Source organism: Mauremys reevesii, linkage group 21 (genome assembly GCF_016161935.1).
Source record: "Mauremys reevesii isolate NIE-2019 linkage group 21, ASM1616193v1, whole genome shotgun sequence".
Classification (NCBI taxonomy): domain Eukaryota; kingdom Metazoa; phylum Chordata; order Testudines; family Geoemydidae; genus Mauremys; species Mauremys reevesii.
Genome location: NC_052643.1, coordinates 19,820,322 through 19,847,280, shown reverse-complemented (window position 1 = coordinate 19,847,280; position 26,959 = coordinate 19,820,322). Strand labels below are relative to the sequence as shown.

The window sequence follows — 26,959 nt, the reverse complement described above, 5'->3', positions numbered from 1 at the left end:
ACCTCCCTCCAACCTGACAGTTCACCTTTCAGTACGACCCCTTGTAGTCTCCCCTTTAACCAGTTCCTTATCCACCTTTCAATTTTCATATTGATCCCCATCTTTTCCAATTTAGCTAATAATTCCCCATGTGGAACCGTATCAAATGTCTTACTGAAATCGAGGTAAATTAGATCCACTGCATTTCCTTTGTCTAAAAAATCTGTTACCTTCTCAAAGAAGGAGATCAGGTTGGTTTGGCACAATCTACCTTTTGTAAAACCACGTTGTATTTTGTCCCAATTACCATTGACCTCAATGTCCTTAACTACTTTCTCCTTCAATTTTTTCCCCAAGATCTTGCATACTACAGATGTCAAACTAACAGGCCTATAGTTACTCGGATCACTTTTTTTTCCTTTCTTAAAAATAGGAACCATGTTAGCAATTCTCCAGTCATACAGTACAACCCCTGAGTTTACAGATTATTAAAAATTCTTGCTAATGGACTTGCAATTTCATGTGCCAGTTCCTTTAATATTCTTCTATGAAGATTATCTGGGCCCCCCGATTTAGTCCCATTAAGCTGTTCGAGTTTGGCTTCTACCTTGGATGTGGTAATATCTACCTCCATATCCTCATTCCCACTTGTCATCCTACCATTATCCCTAAGCTCCTCATTAGCCTCATTAAAGACTGAGGTAAAGTATTTGTTTAGATATTGGGCCATGCCTAGATTATCCTTAACCTCCACTCCATCCTCAGTGTTTAGCGGTCCCACTTCTTTCTTTCTTTCTTTTCTTCTTATTTATATGGCTATAGAACCATTTACTATTGGTTTTAATTCCCTTTGCAAGGTCCAACTCTACATGGCTTTTGGCCTTTCTCACTTTATCCCTACATGTTCTGACCTCAATAAGGTAGCTTTCCTTGCTGATCACTCCCATATTCCACTCCTTGTAGGCTTTCTGCTTTTTCTTAATCACCTCTCTGAGATGCTTGCTCATCCTGCTTGGTCTAAAATTCCTGCCTATGATTTTTTTCCCCTTTCTTGGGATGCAGACTTCTGATAGTTTCTGCAACTTTGCCTTGAAGTAATTCCAGGCCTCCTCCACCTTTAGCTCCACAAGTTCTTCAAGGTCTAAGCTAGAGGCTCACTTCAGCTATTAAAGGCCCCCAAGAAGAAGGACGTTCTATAGTGTGTTATTAAAATAATGGATTTCCAAAAGAGAGAGAGAGAGAGAGAGAGAGAGAGAGAGAGAGGCAAGCTTTCTGTCAAGAAATCCTAATAGTGTTAGGATCCTATATTAATCCTAATATTAAAATATTGTTCCATAAATTAAAAACAATAAAAGCTATGTAAATTATAAAAGGATTAACAGAATTCTATTGGCTTTCAAATCTCTGCAGTCAAAGTGACACCGGCAGACAGGAACGGTAACCCTCAAGAAATATGGACTCCCTAGACAAATGAGACCAAATTCTGCTCTCAGTTATGGTGCAAACCCTCTGTACTGCAGTGGCCTAACAGAGCAGAGTTAGGCATTTGGTGTTTATCACACACACTATTTTATTAAACCTTTTGGGGAGCCTTTCCTTAAGGTGTTTCCAAACAGCACAATGTCCCACTAATGCTCTTTCCAGCCAAAGGGAGATTTTTTGGCACTGGCCACCAGGTGGCACTAACTGATTAGAAAATGAATTCCTCCTTGCTTTCATGGGAAATGAAAGCCTTTGTTGAGTTTGCTTCATGATATTCTATAATCATCAAGATTATAGTCCAAGAACAAAAATCCCAACCCCCCAATAGTGGATGTTTTGGTCTTTGACCTGAATAATTAAGAGAAAACAAGACTTCCCTACACAGTAATTGTTCATTAGTCACGGGATGTGTAAGTGTCCAATAAGTACCAGGCACATGGGAAGTAACGTGAGCTAATTGTCAAATGAGGTATTGTACCTAGGTAATACCAGAACTGAATGAAGAATGTCAGAGATTGTTTTAGTGGATTTTCTTTTGACAATAACTTTTTGGTAACATTTTCAGTGGCCAATGCTTTTTAACAACATACTGCCAGAAGACAGGTTAGTTAAAATATTATTAATAAAGAGTGTGTTTCACTGAAAACATCAGGCTTTCTTGTTCAGCAATTGAGGACAAACAAGAAGAGTGAAAGAACCACAACACCTATACGTCTCACCCCCTCTGCCCACACCTCATACCACCACCATCACACATTGAATATTTTCCACCAGCTCTTTCAAAGGTCCCATATGTGTTTTACTGAGTGAAGCCATCATGAACTCAAGACATAATCCAAATCAACAGCTAATTTATAAGCATCTGTAGCTAGAATTATCTAGGAAACCATCTGGGGGACACACTGTATTCAATAGCAGTCCACAATCCAGAATGTAAGGCTAACAAGAAACAGGAATATTTTGAAGTCTTTCCAAATATAGTGAGTATTCAAACTAAAGAAATAATACTGGCACCCATGTCCCAAAGACTTTGCAATAACTGATAGTGGGCTAATATTTGTCTGTTTTGGGGACTGTTTGGTCTAGTGTTCTTGGTGGTATTGTTTCATTATTAACAACACCCACTTTTATACATTAGGTTTATTACATTGTAATTTAGCTAACCGGTATCTAAAAGATTGCCTAAAACTCGGGGATGAAGTCTGTGGTCACCAATTTCACTCCTCTGGGACAACGGAACTTTCTACAATATGGGTAAAGCTTGTCTTGTGCATGAGACAGAGCTTCCTTGGGGACTGATCCCAGATTGTGGAATGAACTGCCTCAGGAGTTCACAGCCCTCATCTTCTGCTCCAAGTAAAAGGAACATGTCTTTGGCCTTGCCTTCTCTAACATATACAGACAGCTTCATGTGTATATATATTAGATTAAAAATATTCCAAAATAAAACACTCCACTGCATACATCTCCCTCGGGGAGAGAATAAAAGAACAAGCATGTGACAGATATTAGTCACACTGTTGGAAGGAGCTCAGATTCTACAGGAATGAGGATGGCATAAGAATCTATGTGGAATAGAATAACAAGTATTTTTATGAAAAAACAATACAAATTTAATTACAATAACAAACAGGTAAGACTTAGGCCAACCAAAAATATCAGTTCTGTGATACTTTACTTTCTCTTTATGGTCACTTTATTGTTCTCCAGAGAGTCCTTTGTAGCTGCATTTCAGATTTCCAGCACAGCAGCTGGGGAAGTTTCAAATGCCCTCATCCTCTATTTTAATAGATTTGGGTTTTTTAAAGCATGAAAACATTTCTATTTGTATAGAGTTTTGTAAAACCGCAAGACCACCGTCGTGATCAATTGAAGAAAGCCTACATTTGGGGCCTAAATGAATGACGGTGGCTCTTTAAATATTGTATCCTCATAAAATGTAGTGACCAAGAGGAAATGGGAATACCTCAGCAGAATGGACGACCACAGAAAATAGATTCTCATTGGCTGTCAGAATTATCTAATTTTGAACCTGAATTTAATGTAAGCTTTTTATTTAATCTTCAACTCTGACACCGGTAGTCCCACGATCTGGCCCCGCCACAGATGGGGTAGCACAGACAGTGCAGCCTGTGGTGGGTCCCAGGTCACTACCAAAAGCATTGGGATGTTTCATTTACAGAGCCAGAACTGAGCATGTCCAGAGAGAAGGGGTGGATGTGGGGATGAGTACTACATTTGTGTGTTTGATTGTATAACAGTGGGATCTTTTCATGCTCAGAGAAATGAAGTTTCACCAGCTCCATGTACAGCCTGCAGTTTCTCCAGCGGTGACTGTGAGAAGGCAGTATTATTAATTATCACCACAATAGTCAGCTAAGGGATAGAAACATCTGATTTTAGAGACCACATTTTAGTACTTAGTTATAGTGGACATGAAACAAGGATCAGAACGCAGAAATCACCAGCTGCAAGCCTTCAGGTCATGATTTGCTGGCTGAGAGAGAGGGGAAGCCAAAAGGGAGGAGAATTTGGAGAGACCCCCCACTGCTGAGCTGGCCCATGATTTGATGATCATATGGTGTGTATATATACAGAGTTCTGCTGTGTTGAATTCTGCCCCAGTATTTTGTCTGTACCACCAGATGCCTCTAAAGACATCTGCTGATCTGTTCAGAAAATCCTCAAATCAAGGATAATACGATTCAGGGCAATGCCAAGTTGAGGGCCAGGCTTCATCACAGACAGGCAGAAATGACTTACAGGTGTCTCAGAAACAAAACTCCCAGAGAAATCACCTGACACATGATCAGTTCTCATTCTGTATAAATGTCTTACAGGGGTCCCATTCCTACAGGTCTCTTCAGAAGCAAAACATTCCATGGGACACTTTCTGTTCAGGAGACCAACTTGTACCCTGCCATCTCTAAGATACAACAGCTGTGTTATCACCAACACAATGACTTTAGTATATAGTTTAGAATATGTCCTTATATCTGCTATGATAACATTTCATTGCAGTTTTAATACCAGAATTTTTAAATGATATGAACAGCACCTGTATTTCTGATTTCCTAACTCTAGATGGATTCATCCATCTAAAGATTTTGAATAGTGGATCCACCCCCACCAAACTTGCCTGCATTTATCTTAATGAGATTTTGCAAAGTGATGTAATCCAGAGGGAAATACTGAGACAGTCACTGGGTTGAGACCTAACACATCACTAGGGATAATCCAGTTTGACTGAACAACCAGGAGCTAACATGAGTGTCCAGCTGCGAATGCAGATGACTCAACTATCAGAACTAGGCCCGGGATCCCAAATAATAAAAACTGAAGTCAGCTTGATTATTTCAGTGTGTACAGTCTCATCTCAGTAATTTTAGTAAGGGAAATCAGTTGGAGATTTAAATGGAAATAAAATCCTCAGAGCATTTCCAAGCGAGTATTTACCCTTCATGGATGTTCAGATGGGTTAATTTCAATCTCTTGATTAGTTCACAGACCAACTAGATTAAAACAAGTTAATGATGTTTCCACAAAGCTCTCGGAGCTGCTGGGTGGTACTGAAAGGGCCATTTTTCATCCATAACCTTAAGATTCAAGCACAGATACAGAACAAGGAGAGGAGCATTTCTGCAGTTTTGTATGGAACTCTTTGTTGAGAGAGGGCTTGTTAAGGGGCCAGCGAGAAGGATCTTTTCACAGTGGCCAAGGTCACAGTGTGTCCCTGGAATCAGACAGCTGATGTGAAGTCCAGGTCTGGGAGTTTGTGTGCACCGAAGCAACACCTTTAGTTCTTGTCCTTGCGGATGCCCTGACTGAATGTAGGAATGTCACCACAGGGAAGAAAGAGGAACTAAGTTAATTACAGAAAGACTGAACCTGAGCAAACACCCTCCTGCCAAAATCCTCATCCCAAAGAGACTCACAGGGCACTTCAGGGAAAATGATTCATTGTTCTGGCTGATGTTCTCTACCCCTCTCCTTCCCTCCTCAGCAGCCATCTGCCACTTTGTTTGCCGTTCCCCGGGCACATATCCCTCAAGAGGACAAGTTTCCGGCCTCTAGCTGCAGGAGCATTGACTCTACTTTAGTTTGCATGAGTGCACTCTGATTTCCCCAGCACCTTCTTTACCCCCAGGGTAGGGGCTGAACAGGGTCAGCTATGTGGAGCTCAGTATTAAAGGGCCAACAGGTAACCATCTAATGTTCATTACAGAGTCATCAAGCATAATTGTAATGCTCTTTTTCCACGTGTCTATGATCTGGAACAGCCCTCTTTCTTAGGAAGGAGAGTTCTCCCCAGTGTGATTTCACTTCATAACTCTGAAGTAAAATCATAGTTACAGGTACTATAAAATCCTACCCAAAACATCCCTGTGGAGATGGTACATAGTCTCAGTAATTAAACTTCAGACTTCCGAGTACAGCCAAGCTCTGTCATAACTGTGCTGTTTTAAATGTGGGATTTAATAAAATCAAAGCTCATCACAGAAGCTTGAGTTTCAAAGGAATAAAACAATAAGATCTGCATTATGCAACAGGTAAAAAGGTGACTGCTTGCAAATTAGACTCTCGCTTCACCACTGATACTATGCACAACATTTTGATTAAATCACTGACAAATCTGCTTTAGGGCAGAGGAATTTGGAAACATCAGGAAATCAAACTGTGAAGTCTTTGAAAGACGATGATTTATGTGAAAATGTGATGAAGTTAATGGGTTTGGCATCAAAATTTCATGGCATACTCAATTTTGGAGCCAAATCTGATGTCTTGGCAACAAGTACACCTCTACATTCCCTGAACATAGTTAGCTGGGCCCTCTATGTTTTCCAAGTCTGAACGGAATCAAAAGCTTTTATTTTAGCTACATTTCCAAGGATGCGTTTCCCAGGATGTGCATCCATAAGCAGAGACGTGTCTATGCATACACACTGAATAATCATGCAGAACTTCACTTTCCCCTCCTGAGACAGAAAAGAGCAAAGTATTATTAGATTTATGGCTAGTTTGTCGTAGTTTTCACATAATTTTCTTGATGCACTGCAGATTTTTGAACTGGCTGCCACATTCCCTGCTTGTTAGGTATTAAGATTTTAGTCTGATCTCAGCCACACCTTGAATTTCAGTGCAATTTAATCGGTTCCTGGAGTCTTCTGGTTAGCATATCTAGTCTTTCCATCCTGTAATTTGTGGCCTCTCCAGCTAGCTTTGTGAGACAAAGGAAAAGAAAGCCAAGAAAGGGAAGGAACTGGGCCAAATGAGTAACTTACCACATTCTTGTCTCTTTGGAGTATGAAAGGAAGCAGTAGCTATAAGGTGGGCTGATGGCACTCACACTAGGTTCAGTGTTTGTATTGACTATACAGGAACTTATTAAGGGCATCGTGGCCCTTTTTCTTTCCATGACCCCTGTAATGGGGCAGCTGGCCCATTAAATGAAACTGGACTCAACTCTCCTGTTCCAGTCCAGGTGCTCCTAGCTGGACCATTTAAGACAGTGGGGCAGCAGCTGAGGGCTGTAAGAGTCCTGGTGCGAAAGCCACCAGGAAAGTCAGACCAGACTGGTTCAGTCAGGAAGAGCGGGAGATGAGAGGTGCCAAAGTGAGAAGATGTCTCCTGGGAGAGGGCTGAGGGCAGAACAGCAGCAAGAGGGGTTTGCTGGCTGACATTCCCAAGCCAGAGAGCCAGGACTGGAAAGGGCTGAAGGCCAGAGGGGAGCAGAAGGAGATGCCTGCTGGCTCTAAGCTAGAGAGCAGCTGTGGAGCAGTTTACCCACTGGTGTCTTCTTGCCAGAGAGCTGGACGCCAAAGGAACCATGAGAGGGCCAGAGGGAGTGATGGATTCTCCCCTTGCAAAGATGGTCCTAGCAGAGAGGCTGTGGGAGTTCTGCTGTATAGAGTGGAGCTGCATCCCAGAAGGAAGGGCCAGGGTGGCTGTCTTCCTTCTGGGATGCAGAGGGACAGAGGAGGACTGAGAAAGAGCCCAGATATGGTGAGAACAAAGCTGGTTTTTAAAGATTACATGCACGTGTGTGTGTGTGTGAGAGAGAGATGGACTATGTTTTGTGATTGTTGTGTTATAGACTTTTTCACTGTGTTTTGATAAACTATGGATTATGGACTAGGCTATAAGCTCATATGGAGTTACTGGGGACTCAGAAGGGAAACTGAGGTGAGTGGCCACTTGCAGGGCTGCCATGAGGGGGCACCTGGGACAAGGCCACTCATTTACAAACCCTCATATATTCTTTTTTGGTCTCTATTCTCATAGGTATAGTGCTGAAGCACTGCAGAGATCTGTGTCCCACCTGATATGGACTGCTGAGACCCCAACTGTCTATCCTCCCCACAGTAACAAAATGGTCCCAGAGAGTTTGGAAAGTAATGAAGAAATTGCACAATCTTCGAGTCAATAATGATGCTGACCAGATAAGATCACTGTGTGCCCACTTTCGCTAGGAAGGGATATCCCTGATGGCTAAGCCATAAATCTGCATCTTTTGTTTCATGTTTAGCATACATTTTCCTTCTGATTGTTTTGGGTCTGTCAGGACATCAGCACCCCATTGGAGGAATAAAAAATAGTGGAATGGGTACCTGTGGAGTCAGGCATTAGTGCTTAGTTTCAGTATTATGGTTGTTGAATTCATTTTCTCCTCTATGGTTCTACCTTATACCTAATTTCTCTTTCTGATTGCAAACAAATTATTTATATGTATATTGGGACATATACTCCTCAGAATGGGACACAATGTAAGCTTCTCAAGTGACATCTGCTTCAGCACCCTGTGGAATATGCTTGTATTGTGGGTGGCACAGAGCATACAATTTATCAGTGTAAATATCTGAAGATAAGAACATTGTGCCATGGTAGCTGGGATTCCCACTGACCTGATCTCTCTACATTTAGGAGTTTGCAGAACACACAAAACACAAGTCTACATTAAACATCGTAACCTATGCTAGCAGGAGAAGTTTAAATTGTATATCACAGACATAGTGCAGTGCAAATTGTATTCACGATCATACACTTATCCGTAGACCCCTGCAATACCCTGCTAAAGGGGTGAATCAGGACTGAAAAGACACAAACCAGAAAAAAGAAAGAAAAAAAAAAACAGAGCTGATCTCTCTCAGTTCCCTTGCCATAGATTTCTGTATTTAATTTCTTTAATTAAAGAAAAAGAAGAGTCCTCAGTGATGCTGAGTTAGTCCCTAGGCTGTCTAGTCCTGATACAATCTAAACAGAACCTCTGCTGTTCTATTATTGAGAAAGGAGAAATTTATGATCTCAATGGGAAAGAGAGAAACATTTCCAGCTGAATCTGAATGACTCAGACATTTGTCTGTGTGAGGTACTGTTTGATAGACAGATTATCTGCATGAAGTGACAGAACTTGCTCTGTAACACCAAGGAGAATCAAGAGCTACCTGAAGCCAGTGGAGTTACTCCTGATTCACACGAGCGTAATGGAGAGCAGAATTTGACCCTCTATGCCTATTCTGTACTGTACTATCTTTCCAAATTAAGTCTTTCCTGATAGTGGTGTTATAATATTCTGACACTAAAACAAGCATCCCTGGTTTTTAGCCTGATTGCTCAAATGGTGGGTGCCCTTCCTGACGTTGGACAGCAGCCTGCCAGAGCAGAGCAGTTTGCCCAGTGAGGTAGTTACAGCCTATTCATACTGGGCCCTTCAGCCAGGCGCGGCTGTATCTGTGCAGAGTGTATGGCAGGTTACCTCCTCCAGGGCACTGAGGACTGGACGAGTGGAGCCACCTGACCTGAGCACTTGGGCGAGAGTCACACTGCTGCAAATACATCGATCACTCTGCTCACCCAATGAATTCAGTGGAGTGACACTTAATTCCGACAGAGCTTTACATGCATGATGTCACAATGAGCATTATCCCCACTGGTGAAGTGACTTTGTGAGGCCACAGAGCCAGGATCCGAACCCAAGTCCTCCCGACTGCACTCTCGTGCTCTTCCCTCCAGAGCACGCTGCCTCCCAAGACAATCCCCACACTTCATCTACCAGCTTTGGACTCTCTTATTCAATAACAGGGCAAATTTATGGATGAACACGAAGGCCCAGTCAGAAAAGTATTTACTAATTTATCATTATTACTTTGTACTTGGGCTAAGAACTTTTGCCAGATTTTATTTCAGAGAAAATTAAAAGTCTCTCATCACAAACTCCTGAAAATGAACTTCCTAGTGCTAGCACCAAATCGACCTCCATCCCAGCTTTGCTGAGTACCCTCTAACTCCTTTCGTCCCACATGAAGCTGTCAGAGTATTACTGTCCCTTCACTAGACTCCTACCCATTGCAGTCATTAGTAATGTGTACTGGACAGGAAACCGGCTTGCACCCCTGCAAGTGATGTCTGCACACAGACTGTGACTCAATCTCCACTTGTTAGGGTGACAGGTTAGAAAATATCCCTCAGCCCATATTTACAGGACAGAACCTCTCAACTCCAGTGAACATTAGTTACCAGCAAATGGCAACAACACTTGTTAAAAACATGTCAGGTTCTACTTGATGGCACTTTCCTTTCAATTGTAGCCATTGAAGAAGATAATGTACTTCAGGGCAATTCCAGTGCTGCAGAGGTTCCATGGAGCTGCCTGTGTGCAGGGCATACTTCTCTGTACCACTGCAAGACTCCTAAGCAGCTCTTGCCTTAGCTTGCAGAAGTCTGAAAAACAGTTACTGACACTCATCCCAAAACAATCGTTTCTAGTTATTGTTCAGCTGGCAAGAGGGAGAGATGTCAGAATTCTACAATGGAGCGTGCAAGGTCAAAACGAGTTTCAAACCAAAGTCTCCAATGGAGATGAGCAATAGATTATGGGACAAGTTCATCTCAAGTGTCATAGGGCTGAAATCAATGGGGTTCGATCACCAAGTAATTTGACTCAAATATTTTTCAGTGCAGATAACTGAGGGAATGGGAATCTCTCTTATTTTAATAGCTGTTTACATCAGAAAATTTGCACCTGAAAGATGCTTCTGCATGGGGCTCCTTGGTGATAAAATTAAAGTCAGTTCAATAAAAGCTATCTGCATGCAACAGCAATCCACGTCAATCATGTATATAAAACACTTCAAATGCTGAGTAGCTCTTGGGGAAAGACACCTGTAAACTAGGGGAACTGTAAGGGTTCAGAGGTAGTTACTAGATCCCTGTTGGTAGGGGCAGGGAGGCAAGGTAACGGGTGAATTTTGTATCTAGGATAAACTGTGTGGAGAGGGGGACAGGACCAGATACTTTTGGGAAGGTCTGGGATGCCTTTCCGAAGGGTTCCTCAGGTGGGGAAGACTGAGATCACACCAGGCACAAGTGGGGATAGATGGTAAGAGGGGTTGGGACAGGGTGCTTTGGACAGAGGATTTGTCATGGAGAGGTCACAAGACTGTAGGTTAATATCTGCGACGTACATAGACCCCGTCCGGAAAAGCCTGAACACCAAAGGTCTGCACAGACACTGCACTTTGAAACCTCCTGAACCTGTTCCCCAAAATACCTCAAGCAAGAATCCGAAATACCCCAGCCCGGGGAGCAGGCTTTCAAAAGTGCAGTTCCCTAGGGGAGCACAAAATGGGAAAGAGACTGAAGTTTCCAAGACACCTGGGACTTGCTTCCTCTCAATTTTGTAAAATTTGTGTCCAAGTTTATTTTGTGAATTATCAGAAGATACTGTGCCCAGGCCAGGCAGTTTGGACCGAAACAGTGTTACTACGAAGGAGAACTTGGAGGAAGTTATCAAAAGGCACCATTCCCTTAGGTGGGCACTAATTGTATAACTGAACTGCAGGCCCAAATCTCACCATGGGTGCAGATCATGTAGTTCAAGGAGTGAGTGCTCAGTTAGTGCCTGCAATTCATTTTATGGGTACAGAATTTGTGGACGCAAGCTGCACCTGCAGAAAGGGAAGCCCAGGCAGGCCTCAGACTAGCTGGACATAAAACATCTAAATGTGGGGAAATAGCCTCCAGATTGTCCTTTATCCTGCCATGTGTATAGTACGTTTGATATTTAAATAGGCCGAGCCAGATCACTGTCTGCAACAGCTCCCACACTTGGTGTTTCTCCAGGAACATACAGAAAACAAGCCCCCTTCTGCCCAGTGCAGCTGGAAATCCTCAAGTACTCACACATCGGTTTGAGCTGTCCAATGAGTTCCTCTTTCGTCCATTTTGCCCACTCCTTCTTGTCTGTGTTTATTGAGCACAGGATGGGGCCACATGGTTTTCCACAGTCCTCTATGGCAGGTACATTCAGGTAGTGGACCAATACGATGTCAGGGTTCTGTAGGGAGAACAGGAGAACAAAGATTATAAATACCTGGGGCCACTTCTGTCTTCTTTCCCTCTTTGGGGGTAGGTAGCTTTATCTTCACTCTATTATTTATTCAAAATTCAATCTCAGAAAAAAAAGCCAGAATTCATTCCCATTTTGTACATTAATTCCCTGAGACCACAGCCATTCTATATGAGGTTGCAAATGACAACACATGAGATAGAGTTCTTTGCACACAGCAGCCTCCCTCCTGAGTCCCTTTGCTTGCAGTCTCACTGTTATCTTTGTTTGCTTAGTACAAATCCTTTTCAACACACTACAGTATCAACAGCCGCAGACTCCTCCAAACACCAGTCACAACTGCCACCGAACTTGCTTTGGTTTAAGAGGCATGAATCACGTGCTCGATCAAATGCTTTGATCAGTTTAGGTTCACATTAGAGTATTTGAAATATATGGAAATATACACGAGAACATCAATAAGAGCCACACTTTCAGTAAATTTGCAGGAAAATGGAGGGAGAAAGTCAAGGAAACTGACAATATTACACAGTGCCCCTGAGCATAGCTTCCTTTCAGTCAGGCCTGTAATTTCTTGCCTTTTGAAGAATCTTGCATGCTTGTGATGAAAAGATCAAGCAGAAGAAATTTGGAATCAGAATAGAGAACAACTCTGTAGAGCTTCTGTTTAGGAGTTTTTTGAACAACTACAGGGTACCCACTCCTGCAGGTTTGTTTAATGCCCCATCCATTTTCTCAGCTCATATTCTTCCCATAGGAATTGAGGGAAAGAAAGAAAATGCAACCCCTCTTTGATGCACTGCAGTTCTGCCGCAGTGACACAGACTTTCCAACTAGGAAACTTAACAGAATGTTTATTACAATGTGGGTAAATGAATCATCTTAACAACAACACAAACAACCGTTGTAGTTTCCCCACAATGTCCCAGGGAGATTGTACAATAGATAATAACAAGATTGAAAACTTGATTTCTTTCCCTAAAGTCATTTACTCCTAAGTTCACAAACTTTAATGACTACTTTGGAATTATTTATAAAAATAAATAGGATAATGGTCTAATTAAAACTCTAATGTTTCATTAATGCTGTTAGAGACCAGCTCCAAATTGGAGCAGGAACACAAACTGCCACATGTCTGCAAAGGCTGTACTAATGGGAGTCAATTTCCTACTGAACAGAGAAGAAAGAATGAGAGCAACAAATAGACTCCAGTACCAAAATGACAATTTACTAATGAACCTGCCTTGAAAATGGACCATGAAGTAAATAAGCTCTCATCCCTCTGATGGGCAAGAATCTTGCAGGCTTGTGATTTCTTGCAGATGCTCAAGATATCGCACTATTAATTTCCTGACATTTTGCTGAGACAGCAAACAAGAATGCCACCTGTCCAACAGAGTTGGGACTAAGGTCACTACTGCAATTCGTGCAGCCACTGAGAACAGCCCTGTTAAAAGATGACTTTCAGTCACCAATCATCTGTGCCAGATATGAGCCAGTGACATAGTAGTGAAAGTCTCTGTAGTTTACTATCTCTTGTGCTACCCAGGCTTAGAGCTGACTGGAGAAATTTTGACTGAACCATATTCCATCGTAATATGTGGTTTCATTAAAATGGAAGCACTTTGTGAAATTAAGCTAATTCTGGCAAAATTTCATTTGGGAAGAAAAACAGGAAAAATGGGACATATCAACATTTTTTGAATGAAATGTTTCAATTTTTTGTTTTGGAATGACGAATTTTTAAATGCTTTAAAATTTGTGTTATATAGTCAAACTTCCATTGACTTAAACAGGAGCAGACTTCGGTCAATACTGAACACGTCTGAAAAAAATCTCACCCTCAGTCACTAGCTGTGTGCTGACAGGCTGTGTGTCTATCAAGTTATTGGTTGGTGTATGACAAGCCATATCCATGATTACTATCTATGTTTCTGTGTGTGCAACTCTGTTAGGTGGCAGAGATATATTGGCACAGCTGTTAGACTCAAGATTCACATACATCAAGCCATAGTGTCAGGAAAGGGTCATGTGTGATCTGTATTTGCACTGCACGCAGAGTTTGTTTCTCTGTGATATTCACCCCATGTAGCATCACCACTAGAGCATCAAGTACCAGCGAAATCAGACACATCACAAGATGAGAGGGATCCAGCAGGGTACAATGACGCTATGGTGATGACAGCCACATGAGCTACCACTGCAATTCACAACATTCCGGCTTCAGAGAGTATTGGAAGCATGCTGCGGTTGAGCACTCTGGGAAGCTGGAATGTGGGTCAAGGAGGCTTGTTTTTAGAATAATGACAAGTCACCTCAAGACTGGAGGACCTTCAGGTAAGCACTAGGACAGCTGATGAAATGTAGATAAGATATAAATGCACACCAGTGTTTTGGGATCCAAACTACATGCCAATAATTCAGTGAAGGTTTTATCACCAAAGCTCTGCCCTGCAGAACAAGAGCAAAAAGGTCTCTTTAGATAGATAGTGACTGATTCTGATATCTGCTGAATTCAAGCATCTCAGCCTACAAACCTGGTTAATACTTTAATGACCTGCTGCCCAACCAGCTGCTGATTTCAAGGTTTCCGTCTCTTTTGAACATTTGGGGTGATTTTTATCATAAATCACTTGAAGGCAATTTTATGCAGTTAGTTATCAATGGAAAGTTTTACTGGTTTTTCCCTAGGCATTTAGTAGCTATTGAGAGCTGCTCTATCAGCTGTATGTGATAGTTATAACAGTGTCAGTGATCCTCAGATATACTGTTGTGATGGCCATACAACTAACTAGACTAACCTGTCATTTTGAACCAATGACAAATGGGCTGGGAGATGCCACTGAAAGGAATGCAAACAAAATGGACTGTGCATCCTGTTGTGGGATCTTCTTTCTAATGAACAGAGGAATCTCAATCTGTGCCACCAGCTCTTGATGGAGATTAACCTGCCATGAAAGATTAATCACCATCAGGTGCCTATGGACCTGGTTCTTGCTTTCTCTGGTTTTACACCCTACAGAGAGTGAGATCAGAATCAGGCCACAGGGTACGGGGTTTCCTGAAGGAGTGTCTCAGTCTGTTGTCAGCCATCTATCAAAAATCAAACTACAAACAAGGAGCTCTCAGGGCACCACAGATGTCAGGAGAGATACAGGGATGGGATGTTTACCTGGCAGCTCTCTCGGTGACTCTCAGCCTCAAAGAGATGAAGAATCCCTCTGTCACCATATGGAAACTGCTGGGATCCACAAAGTCATAGTGGAGTGGCATCCTCATGCAGCTTCACTGTGCACTGACTCTGCCCCCACATACCCTAGCAGGCTTGACCCAGTTGTTAAATGTGGTCACTGGGTGCCAGGCAAGATGCGGCCCTGTGATCACTGCTCTACCACAGCGTCACCAGCAGAGACAGGAGTTTCCAGCAAACCAAAGGACTCCATGGGAGTTGTATGTGGGAGCCTCGGTGAGCCGCACACAGCTCTCAAGCCACAAGCTAGGTAGCACCGATTTATACAGCTTAAGGAGAACTAAGGGCTGAAGAAAGCGCCCAAGACACGCAATTAACATTCAGCGTTATTATTTATTGTTTTAAATGGCCCTAACTCAGTGATCAAGGCACACGTATAAAACTCAACCTTACAAAATAAATTATTAATAAATGAGAACCTCTTCTCTGTTTAACCCATCTGGGCTTTCCATAAACAGTAATCAATAACTACCTCAATAACCACACTGCCCTCCTAAACCAAATTCTCTCCAAAGTCCCAGAAAACAGATGGAAAGTCAGCAGTCTTGGGGGTCTGACAGACCAAATGGTGGCGAGAGTGAGTCATGCTCCCTTCATGGAGAACATGCTCTCGCCTGCTCCTTTCATGGCTACACCAAGGAAATGTCAGCTCAAGCGGTCCCACCTAATCTCAATTGCTGCAGCATCCCACAAACAGGGGCATCTAGGGCCCAAACCATTTGGGGTTTTAGAGACAGATACACGCACCTGGAAATGAACTGGTAGCCAGAGCAGACTTCAGAATCCAGGTGTAATGTGCTTCCTAAGTTAAGGATCCACTCTTCCTGCCAAGCACAGAGGGAGGGAGACAGCTTTTAGCCACGGGTGCTACCAGGATATCCAGAAACACCAGGAGAGCCAATGAGAGCCTCAGTTTGTGAACACTTGCCATGGATACTTCCCCAATGAAGTCCAGGCTATTTCCTCCAGTTGCTTCCTCAACCTGGAAGCTTTATCAGACTTGTCTGGGTTGAGTCTTGATCAGATAATCCTCCTCCAAGCCCCATTTCATGCACCGAGTGAATCATTCAGCTATCCCAACCAATGGATGAGATGGTGATATGAAACTGGGCATCGACACTATACTGAAGACACCACAGCCCATGTTCCATCATTAATCCTCTTAGTCATGGATTAACATATTGTTATATCAATTACCCCTAGCTAAAGGAATTGATCGGAACAACCACATTTTCCCCAAGACAGCGCCATCTACCATCCAAACTAAGCTTCCTGTTTTCTTTTGGAACAGTGCCATGGCATTTTTCTTGTCTGCAGCAATATCGAAAATATTTGCTCTAATTCCTCAGCTCACTACTAGCAGCAGCATCCTTACCAGATGCACAGGAGAGCCATGTGTCAGTACCGCTGGGATGCTTGAACCTCTTCCACTTTGGATCCTGATTATGTGTGTGGTTAGCTGACTTGCCAGGGAAACAGCACGTCTGAGGCTGCGTAATGAGCGATGTTAGCAGAAAATGCTGGAGAATGTATTGGTTTAGCATGATTTAGTTTTCATAATTACAAGAGACTTGGGATTTGAGAAAATAAAATCCCTTTGAACAATAAACCGTAGCAATCTCAGTGAGTGTTTTATGTGTTCAGATCTTAGACAGCTGGAGGTGGAGAGAGAGTCATGGACCAATGGCAGCTAACACAAGCCACCTACAATCTGCTTAACATACAGCAACTTCAGCTGAACATAAAGTACCATGTTTATTTCATGCCTATGGCTAATTTACCCCTCTTCTGAAACGAATGCCATAGTGGTGCTAGAGAGGTCTCCTCTGACAAGCTTCCATCCAAGTGGGGAGAATTCCACTGGCCTAAAATCCAGCTAGGTTAGAATTAACCCTTTAAGACACTCATGTTTGAGGGGGAAAGCAACAACGACAAAAGGGAATTACAAAAATTAAACCTCAGCAGCTAATCAAATCCTCACCCAAAGCTCCGGAAACTGCAAGGAACAAACCCACCCAAAAGCCAAGTGGCAGAACGACTGTTAAGCCACAAGCATCTATTGGTAATGGCTCATATCTCACAGATAATAGATAAATTCAGGGAAATCAGAAGTGTGCTGAAGAAGAATAATGTCCAAGCAATCTAGGAGATCCTTCCTGTCCCCTGAGTGAAGGAAGACAGAAGATCTGGAAATGAATTGCTGGCTAGGTTAGTGGTGTGTTGTGACGGGTTTTGGTTTTGTTGGTCATTGGTTCACCTTCCCTTCAAGGATATGTTATTCCTTGACTTTAGCAAAGCTTTTCACATGGTCTCCCACAGTATTCTTGCCGGCAAGTTAAAGAAGTCTGGGCTGGAAGAATGGACTATAAGGTGGATAGAAAGCTGGCTAGATCGTCGGGCTCAACAGGTAGTGATCAATGGCTCCATGTCTAGTTGGCAGCTGGTATCAAGCAGAGTGCCCCAAGGGTCGGTCCTGGGGGTGGTTTTGTTCAATATCTTCATTAATGATCTGGAGGATGGCGTGGACTGCAGTCTCAGCAAGTTTGCAGATGACACTAAACTGGGAGGAGTGGTAGATACGCTGGAGGGTAGGGATAGGATACAGAGGGACCTAGATAAATTAGAGGATTGGACCAAAAGAAATGTGATGAGGTTCAACAAGGACAAGTGCAGAGTCCTGCACTTAGGACGGAAGAATCCCATTCACTGCTTCATACTAGGGACCGAGTGGCTGGGCAGCAGTTCTGCAGAAAAAGACCTAGGGGTTACAGTGGATGAGAAACTGGATATGAATCTACAGTGTGCCCTTGTTGCCAAGAAGGCTAATGGCATTTTGGGCTGTATAAGTAGGAACACTGCCCGCAGATCGAGGGACATGATCATTCCCCTCTATTCGGCATTGGTGAGACCTCATCTGGAGTACTGTGTCCAGTTTTGGGCCCCACACTACAAAAAGTATGTGGAAAAATTGGAGAGTCTAGCGAAGGGCAACCAAAATGATTAGGGGGCTGGAGCACATGACTTATGAGGAGAGGCTGAGGGAACTGGGATTGTTTAGTCTGCAGAAGAGAAGAATGGGGGATTTGATAGCTGCTTTCAACTACCTGAAAGGGGGTTCCAAAGAGGATAGATCTAGACTGTTCTCAGTGGTAGCAGATGACAGAACAAGGAGCAATGGTCTCAAGTTGCAGTGGGGGAGGTTTAGGTTGGATACTGGGAAAAACTTTTTCACTAGGAGGGTGGTGAAGCACTGGAATGGGTTACCTAGGGAGGTGGTGGAATCTCCTTCCTTAGAGGTTTTTAAGGTCAGGCTTGACAAAGCCCTGGCTGGGATGATTTAGTTGAGGATTGGTCCTGCTTTGAGCAGGGGTTGGACTAGATGATCTCCTGAGGTCCCTTCCAACCCTGATATTCTATGATTCTATGACATGAAGAGAAGAAATTATTGAATTGAATATACAACAATGTTAGGAGCCTGGGTAATAAACAAGAGGAATTTGAATTGCTCATTTATGAGCATAAATTCAATCTAGTTGCTATTACTGAAAATTGGTGGGATGATGCACTATTGGAATGTTAACATCAATGGTTATAACCTATTTAGGAAGGAGTAAGAGGGCAAAATGGGAAGGGGAGTGGCACTCTATGTCAAAAGTGGCATTACCTGTTTCTGAGTCACTGATAACTCAGAAGAAAATGAACTTGAATGCTTATGGATCAATGTCCTAACAGATAAAGCACAAGCTGGAGCATTAGCCTACACACCTTCAAATCACACTTGGAAACAGGTTAATTGATTCTTTATGCACCTATCATTAATGTGTAGGTAAAAAGCTGTGTGAATATGGGGGACTTCAGTTTGAGGGATATGTGTTGGAGGTGTCATGCAGCCAGTACTAACACATCCTTAGAATTCCTAAAGATTATAAATGACAATTTCCTAACTGAAAAAATGTTATAATCCCCCCTTGTTGGTTGCATCTTCACAGAAAAAAAGGAACTGACCACAGAATGAAAAGTTAGTGATCGCTTAGGTACAAATGATCATTTATAATGTGCAAACAGAATAAAGTCCAAACCACTATATATCTATATCTATATTTGGTGCTTTAAAAGAGCCAATTTCACAAAGCTGAAAACAATTATGAGCCAAATCAGCTAGAAGAAATAAATTAATCAGAAACATGTGAATGATAACTGGGAATTGTTTAAGAACGCTTTACTAGAAGCCCCAAAAGCCATAAATCAAAGAAGAAGACCATATTGGTTAAAAACCTGACCTGGTTCACAGAGGAAGTGATGGCAGCTATACAAAAATAAAATATAACAAATGGAAAAAAGGGAAGTTTATAGTAATGAATATGTCAGAAGTTCAGAATTGTAGAAAATTGATAAGGGAAGCCAAGAGACACAAGAAGAAATCTATGGCCAGCAGAGTTGAGGACAATAAGAAGGAGTTTTTAAAGTATGTTAAGAACAAAATGAATCCTGACAATGGCATTGGTCCATTTCTAGATGGAAATGGTAGAATTATCAATAATAATGCAGAAAAGACAGAAGTGTTCAATAAATATTTCTGTCTTGTATTTGGGAAAAATGCATGATGTAATCATATCATATGAAAACTCTACCCTCTTGCAGGGTCCCAGAGCCCAGGCTCCAGCCTGAGCCCAAACATCTACACTGCAATTAAACAGCCGCTTAGCCCAAGCCCTGCAAGCCTGAGTTAGCTGACACAGGCCAGTTGTGGAATTGCTGTGTAGAGATACCCTATAAGAACCTATATAGGGAAAAATATTTGATTATGAGCTCTTCAATCTAGCAGAGAAAGATATAACACGATCCAATGGCTTGAAGTTGAAGCTAGACAAATTCAGGCTGGAGATAAGGCATACATATTTAACAGTGAGCGTAATTAACCATTTATAAAATTTACCAAGGGTTGTGGAGGATTCTCCATCATAGACAATTTTTAAATCAGGGTTGGATGTTTTTCTTAAAGATATACTCTGGAAATTGTTTTGGGGGAAGTTCTATGGCTTATGTTATACAGGAGGTCAGACTAGATGATCACAATGGTCCCTTCTGGCTTAGGACTCTATGAACCTAGGAGTCTATGAAGGTAAGTGAGAAGCGTTTGTAATGTTGAATGCTGCATGGTAATTTTCCATTGACAGCAATGGGAATGGAGGAGAGACTCTGGTGAAGTGAATGCAACTCGATTTAGAAATAACTTTTGACAAGTCAAAAAGAAGAAGCCATTAGTCTGAGGATGAAAAGGCAACTGAACCAATAGGGGGTTCATACCGTGCACTAGCTGCTAGGAGTGATTGATGTATAGTATAATACTGCATTTATCCCTAATAATTTAATCTGTATTATGGCTGGGAGCTGGAACTACTTTATTGCTACCATCAGAAACTAAATGGCAAGTTTCAGTCATTAGTGAAGTTTAGCTTCCAAGATGTGGCAGGTTTCTTTTTCCCAGAGAAGCTCTTCAGAACCTTGTGTTGAGTAACAAGAAGCTTTGAAACCTGAGTCACTGTCTGTACACTCACGACTTCCTTGTCCTTTCTGAGACAATCCCCTCCCTTCTTCTGCTTCTCCCACATATACTCCAAATTAAACCCAATCAGTTCTCAAGTTGTTAATATCAAGCCAAGGAGCTACATTCTCTTTTGTTTTTCTGTGGTTTACATTGTAAAGTGCTAAATAGCAGTGGCAAGAAGGAATGTGACGAAGACCAGAATCACCACTAGCACCAATGAGACAATGAGAGTGGATGGGCACACGGTGGTTTGGCTCTCTTTGAGCCAAATGAACCATAGATTGTTTATGAAGATGAAAAAATCCCAGGCTCCTCTTCCTTCCAGGACCAAGGGGTTGATTTCTGACCATTTCACTACTTACAAAACTTCAGGAAAACTGTTTTCCACCTGCAGGAAACACACCAGGGTTCAGCCAGAAAAGAGACCTGCCATGTACATCTCAGAAGCCTTACATATAGTCTACAGGGAAATCTTACATAAAACTGTGGCCAGCCATCAATAGGAATTTAGAAGGTTCTAGAAATAGATACATAGCACAGCATATTCGCTGATCTTAATGCTATGTATGTCAGCAACTCCACACAGCTTTCTGCTCAGTGGAGTCACAAAGCCTCTGCCACTTGCCATCTCAGAGCACTAAGTCTGCCTGGCAACTGGGAGCCTTCACACACTGCCGCCGTCTCTGCAGTTCCAGATGGGGGCCCTCTGGGGAAGGGGAAGGGAAGGGTAATTTGTGGCAATATCCCTGGTTTTGTGGTAAAAGCAGGAGCACATTACAAGAAATGGTTAAAAATGCAAAAGGCTGTTAGTTTTGATAAAGAAAAATGCAGCTGCAACATCTGTTTGACTCTTGTTTGCAGCTTCATCAACGCTAAGTGGTCAATAAATCAGACTGGCATGGCGTTACGTTTCTTCAGTAGCTTAGTCATTAATCTAATGCCAGTTCTCATGAAAAATGAAGAAGAAAGGCTTGTGTTATAGTGAAAATGTATACATTATCCAGAAACTAATAATAGCACGTAATGGTGCTGCAGACCTCCCAGCATGGTTGCTGGAGGAGAGGCATAGCCTCCCAATGCTAACCGTTACATACAATTTAAATTAGCAAAGTAAATCAGCGATTGTTTGTTCCACCAGCCCATTTTATGATGGTATTTTTCATATTAGCACTATTTATGCACAATTGCAAAGCTTTTCCTGCACCCAGTGCGGGGGCAAAGGCACATAAAAGAGAGCCACAAAGCCGCAAAAGGGGATGATATATTATGGAACGAAGAAATGATGGGTATTCCAGCACGTCATCGCTTTTCTATCAGAAGCCTGGCAGAGAGGGGAGGGAAATATTTTTTCACCTGCAACAATAGCCCTATGTTTACTTCCCACCAGACAGACTTACAGTTTGGAAGCTCCGTATGAGGGGAGGTCTCCAGTCGTCAGACAGAAAAGGCAATGACCACAACAACGGCAATTTAAAAAAAAAGCTCGAGAAAGGGAAAATCAAAGCTCATCTTTGGGCAGCCCTAGTATGCAACATGTGCAGCTCGTGAGAATGTCAAATACTGAGAGACTGTGCTTCACTCCCCAGCAATGACAATCAGGTCAAGGCTTGGAGCCACACCAGCAGCTGGCTTCTGCATCGCAAATGATCAGGGTTGGTGATAGTTTCTGGGGAAGTAACCTCGGTGTGAGGAGAAAGGTCTGGCATTTCAACCCACCACTAGAATTAGGAAGGGGAATAAATGCTACCTTCTAAGAGGGTGAACACCAGCAGATTTCACCCCAGCCACCTGCAGAAAAAATCCTCTAATCAAAGATAGCATCAGCCTACAGGAACACCAGCCATTTACCTTCATCCTCAATACAAGAGGATGGCACTCCTGTCATTTTAGTCTCTACCAGAAATAATTATTTGTTCCCAGTAGTGCCCATAATCCATGAAGCACTGTGAAAACACAGGAAGTGGTACAGAATTGCTCCTGCTCTGAAGGACTTACAATGTAAAACAGAGACAGACAGACAACGGCAGGTGGAAGGAGCAGTCAGGCAATGAGGGTTACACCCTGATACAGCACTGTCCTATGCTACGGTTATCCTAGTTCATCATCACTCCTTTACCTGGCCGTTTTTAGCCAGTGCATTCCCTACAGGCATTACACTAGACGCGTTCGCTAGGAGCCACTTTAATCCTAGGAGGTTAGTGAGCTTTGTGGACTAGCTCTGTAAGGGTGTTTGTAAAGAGCAATGCAGGACAAAGCACAGAGACAGGCCTGGAAGGAATGGATCCATGGTGTGCCAAGACGAGCATTGCTGGCAGTGAAGACGATGGGGGACAATGCGAAAAAGACAAAAATGGCTAAGCAAGGAGGGGCAATTGTTCTCTAGCTGATTTCACACCAACCTGTTTCTGGGTGCAATCTTGTTCCCACTGACATACAGGGGAGCATTCCTAGGCTCAGTCTATAACATAGGAAATGCCATGGCAGGCAGAGCAATGGTCTGTCTCCACAGGGCCGGCTCCAGGCACCAGCGAAGGAAGCAGGTGCCTGGGGCTGCCAATAGAAAGTCCGTCAGTTGCTGGGGCGACGCGTCCGAGTCTTCAGCGGCAATTCGGCGGTGGGTCCTTCAGTCCCTCTGTTCCTCTTCGGCGGCACATCAGCGGCAGCTCAATTGAGTTTGTCCTTTTTGTCTTTTTTTTTTCCCTTCGCCGCATGGGGCGGCAAAAAAGCTGGAGCCAGCCCTGGTCTCCAGCAGTACAGTATCATAACTCCACCATACCAGGTGCTGCAGAGGATGGCAGTGGCCCAGCACAGTGCATCTCAGTACTACAGGTAGGGAGTATTTCTTCTAGACCTGAGCTGTGATCAGCTTGGATCAGTTATATCATGAAAAGTGAGGATTACAACCCCTCTAGTTTTATTTTAACCAGCACCACTGTAGATTCTATTCTTGTTTTTTTGAACATCTGAGTCTCATCTGAATCTTGTTTCTATTGAGACAAATAGTGACTTGTGCAGCAATAAATCCCACAAATTAATAATTCATCGAATAAAAAGTTCTGGTGCTTTTTAATTATATTCATTGCCCTATCGGACCTGCGATACTGTATTATAGGGAAGGGTAGTTAGCAATCCAGACTGGCTTCTCTATTCCCTTCATTGTTATGGCTCTATCCTACCTCCTATTACTTTCCAAACCAAATAGTCCAGAGGCTTTTAAAGCTCTCCTCATAAAAACACAGCCCCTCCCCTCAGGTGCCTCTAATCATTTTCGTTGCCCTTTTCTGGATCTTTACTATTTTTAAATCATAAATTTTACTTAATGATCTCCTGCACCCAGCATGATCTTCCTCAAGCTTTTACAGCCTAATTCTCTCTTTAAATTCTCTGTTATCAGCATTTAGCCATAATTTGTAAAGCCACTTAGCTTCGACCCGCAGCTTTAATTATGCAGTTGAGTTTGGGGTTTACTCCCTACTGATGTATGGGGTAGAGGAGTGTGGAGGATGCAAATGTAATTTTGGTAACCTGCTAAACCCACTCCTCCCCACCCCTGCAGCATCAGCCCCAGACTCTAGCCCCAGGAAGATCCTGTGGCAATGCTGGGATAGTTAGTTCCGTACTGGAGAGCATTAATCTTGGAAATCCATCATGTGTTAAGTGCCCAATTCTGTGAATCAGGTCACAGGCTGGCCACTGGCCTCCTTCCTCCCCTAGGCCGCAGAATAGTGGGGCATCTTCCCTGTGCTCATGACTGTGACACTGAGGCTAAAATAGCCTCTGCACTTTCTGCACCCCTCTCCCATTGTGCTGCAATGTAGACAGTGCATCCTCTTTACCCTGCCCCCCATCCCTCCTGTGCAAGTGTTCTGCGGAGCTTAGCTCTGTGCCATGCAGACAGTAAGCACACTCTGCGCAGTCTCCCTAAAACTTATCTTACACACAGTAAGTATTGCATTGACTCTGCCGTGAGGAATTCTCCATACCCATGGAGAATAGGGCAGGATTTGCTCCTACATGAACAATGAAACTGTGTGTGTTATTAGATTGCTAGATAGCACCCATGGTTACAGGAACGTGCCCAAGTTCCTGTAACCAAGAAGGGCCCCTCTGCTCTGCTGCTTAGCAAAGTTCAGACCCATTCTTACCTATCAGTGGGAATAAGTTTGTTGATCTCCTGGATATAGACAGAGGTCTTTAGCTGCCCCATGTGGACTAACAAACAGGGTTTTTTTGTGAGGGGCACTCATGCCTCAAAGTCCCTGTGTGTGGTAACAAATATAAACTAAAAACATCATTTGCAAAGCAGGGAACAGACCCTACTAGATCCCAGGGTGCGGACATGTCAAAGAAAAGCTACCACTTCCCATCACCCTGAAAGGGCCAGGCTGTTGGGCAGGGGGAAGCTGTAATAAAGGACATTCAGACGACCAGTTCTCTCACTAAAAGGCTGGTGCAAATGAGCTATTAGGGTTGCCCTTTGTGCACAATGGGTTATTAGGAAATACAATCATTGCTATTTTCAATAGTCTATAAATCCAATGGTTAGAAACGACTCAGAGGTGGAAATTGTTCTATAATTTCTGCCACTTGCTATGAATAACTGAATTCATTTGATCAAGAAGTACAACTTTCTATTCCTTTCACTATCTGTCCGAGTTACTAGAGGGTTTTTTGGCAACAATTCATTTATGAGGTTTGCTTTATATTCCTCAGATCATTCAAAAGGGTGAAAGGTGCAATCAGGTTTCTGCGAAGATTGAAAATATTTCACATACACCACTGTGGTGGTAGGATTAATACCTCCCAGAATGTCACCTGGGAAACACAGCATAAAAAAGGAAAGTTTCTACGGTTTTTGTAGATGGTTATTCTAAAAGGCCTCCTGCAGTTTGGGTGATACAAACACTAAATTGATGGTAGGATACTGCACACAGACATCCTGGCAAAAAATTCCATTATCTTTCAATATATGACACAGACACAGACAGAGTCACATTCTGCCATAATTTCTGGTGGTGTAAATCTGGAGTAAGTCCACTGAAGTCACAACAGTTACTCTGGATTTATAATGGTCTAATCAAAAGTAGAATCTGGGCCACAGACTAGACAGTGCACAAATACACACATACGCTGAAGTAATGGGATTTCTCCTTTCAACTAGCAGAGCGCTGGCTTTGGACAAGATTATTGGTTTGAATCCCAGTATCATCTTTATCCCTGAACTAATTTCTAATTGAGGTCATGCTACTGCTAGCCAACCTGGCAGCTGTAGTATTGGAATATATTAGTCTCTCATGGTAACAATCAAAGCCAAAACATCTCAGGTTTACCTTATAGACACGTACTGGTGCCTGAAATTATTTTGGGCTGAGCACATTTGATGAGAGTGGCTGCAACAACAAAAAGAAAGATAGCCATAACTCAGAGTAGCCACATCCCAGTCATCCATAGCTGAAAGAAGTCAGCTGAGCACCAGAAAAGTGGGAGTGTTCAGAGGCCTGGGAGGAAAGGTAGATGGGGAGGCTCTGCTGTGGTGGAACGCAGAGAAGGGGACTCTGAAGCTGGGTGGGAGATTGGGAACTGAGCGCTTGGAGGGTGTTCCAATGGCTGGGTGGAGTCGGAGGTGTTTGGGAAGTAGACTCAGGGTTTACTGTTGGGGTGGAGGGCTGGATCCTGCATGTGTTATATGCAGCAGGTGCTTGTCAAACTGGGGTAGCAGGAGGGTTCCACAGCTGACAACAGGAAAGATAATTCCTGCTGGCAAGGAAGATCTGGGAGTGGGTGGGCTGCAGAGCATGGGGTGTTATGGGAATGTTGAGCTGCTGGGAAAGGAGTCAGATTAGCTGTTTGTAAATTGGATTTGGGAGGAGAATATACGCCTGTGCATCCATTCTTGGCTTCTAAGGGCTCAATTCATCCCAGAAGCTCTCACGAGCTTCTCTGGCATTACATTCTAGCCAGCACCACCATGAGATTTCTTAATTAAAATCAGACTAAGGATTTAACTTTAGGTTGTAAAGATCTCTGAATTAAAATTCCATCTTGCGTCTCAAATTGCATTAACAGAGAAGGTGGAATCTTATTTTCTTTCAAAAAATTTCTCAGGAGCAAAGGACAACTGGGGTCATCAGAACAGAAAGATATATTAAACATGTAGCTTTAATGTATTAATAAATCTCTAATTATTCACCTCTGTTGGTTTTTTGCAATAATTCGGAGACCAATGAAACAATCTTCCCAGAGACCCATATTAAGGGTGCCCATCTGTGTCACAGAGGCTTCAAGCAGCTCTGAGGAACCAAGGAATCCTGATAAGAGACCGTCTCTTCCTTCCCCAAGTTTGGCAAATAGACTC

The 26,959-nt window shown here is 42.9% G+C and overlaps 1 protein-coding gene across 3 annotated transcripts in view; it reads right to left on the bottom strand.

Moving 5' to 3' along the window:
- The window catches only part of CAMTA1 (calmodulin binding transcription activator 1), an 833,035-nt gene that overhangs the window by 125,342 nt on the left and 680,734 nt on the right, over nucleotides 1-26,959 (bottom strand). For all 3 annotated transcript variants that reach the window (XM_039508612.1, XM_039508610.1, XM_039508611.1), the window contains one exon: nucleotides 11,641-11,794. In XM_039508612.1, coding sequence (XP_039364546.1) covers nucleotides 11,641-11,794 — 154 coding nt within the window. The remainder of the gene's footprint in view (nucleotides 1-11,640; nucleotides 11,795-26,959) is intronic.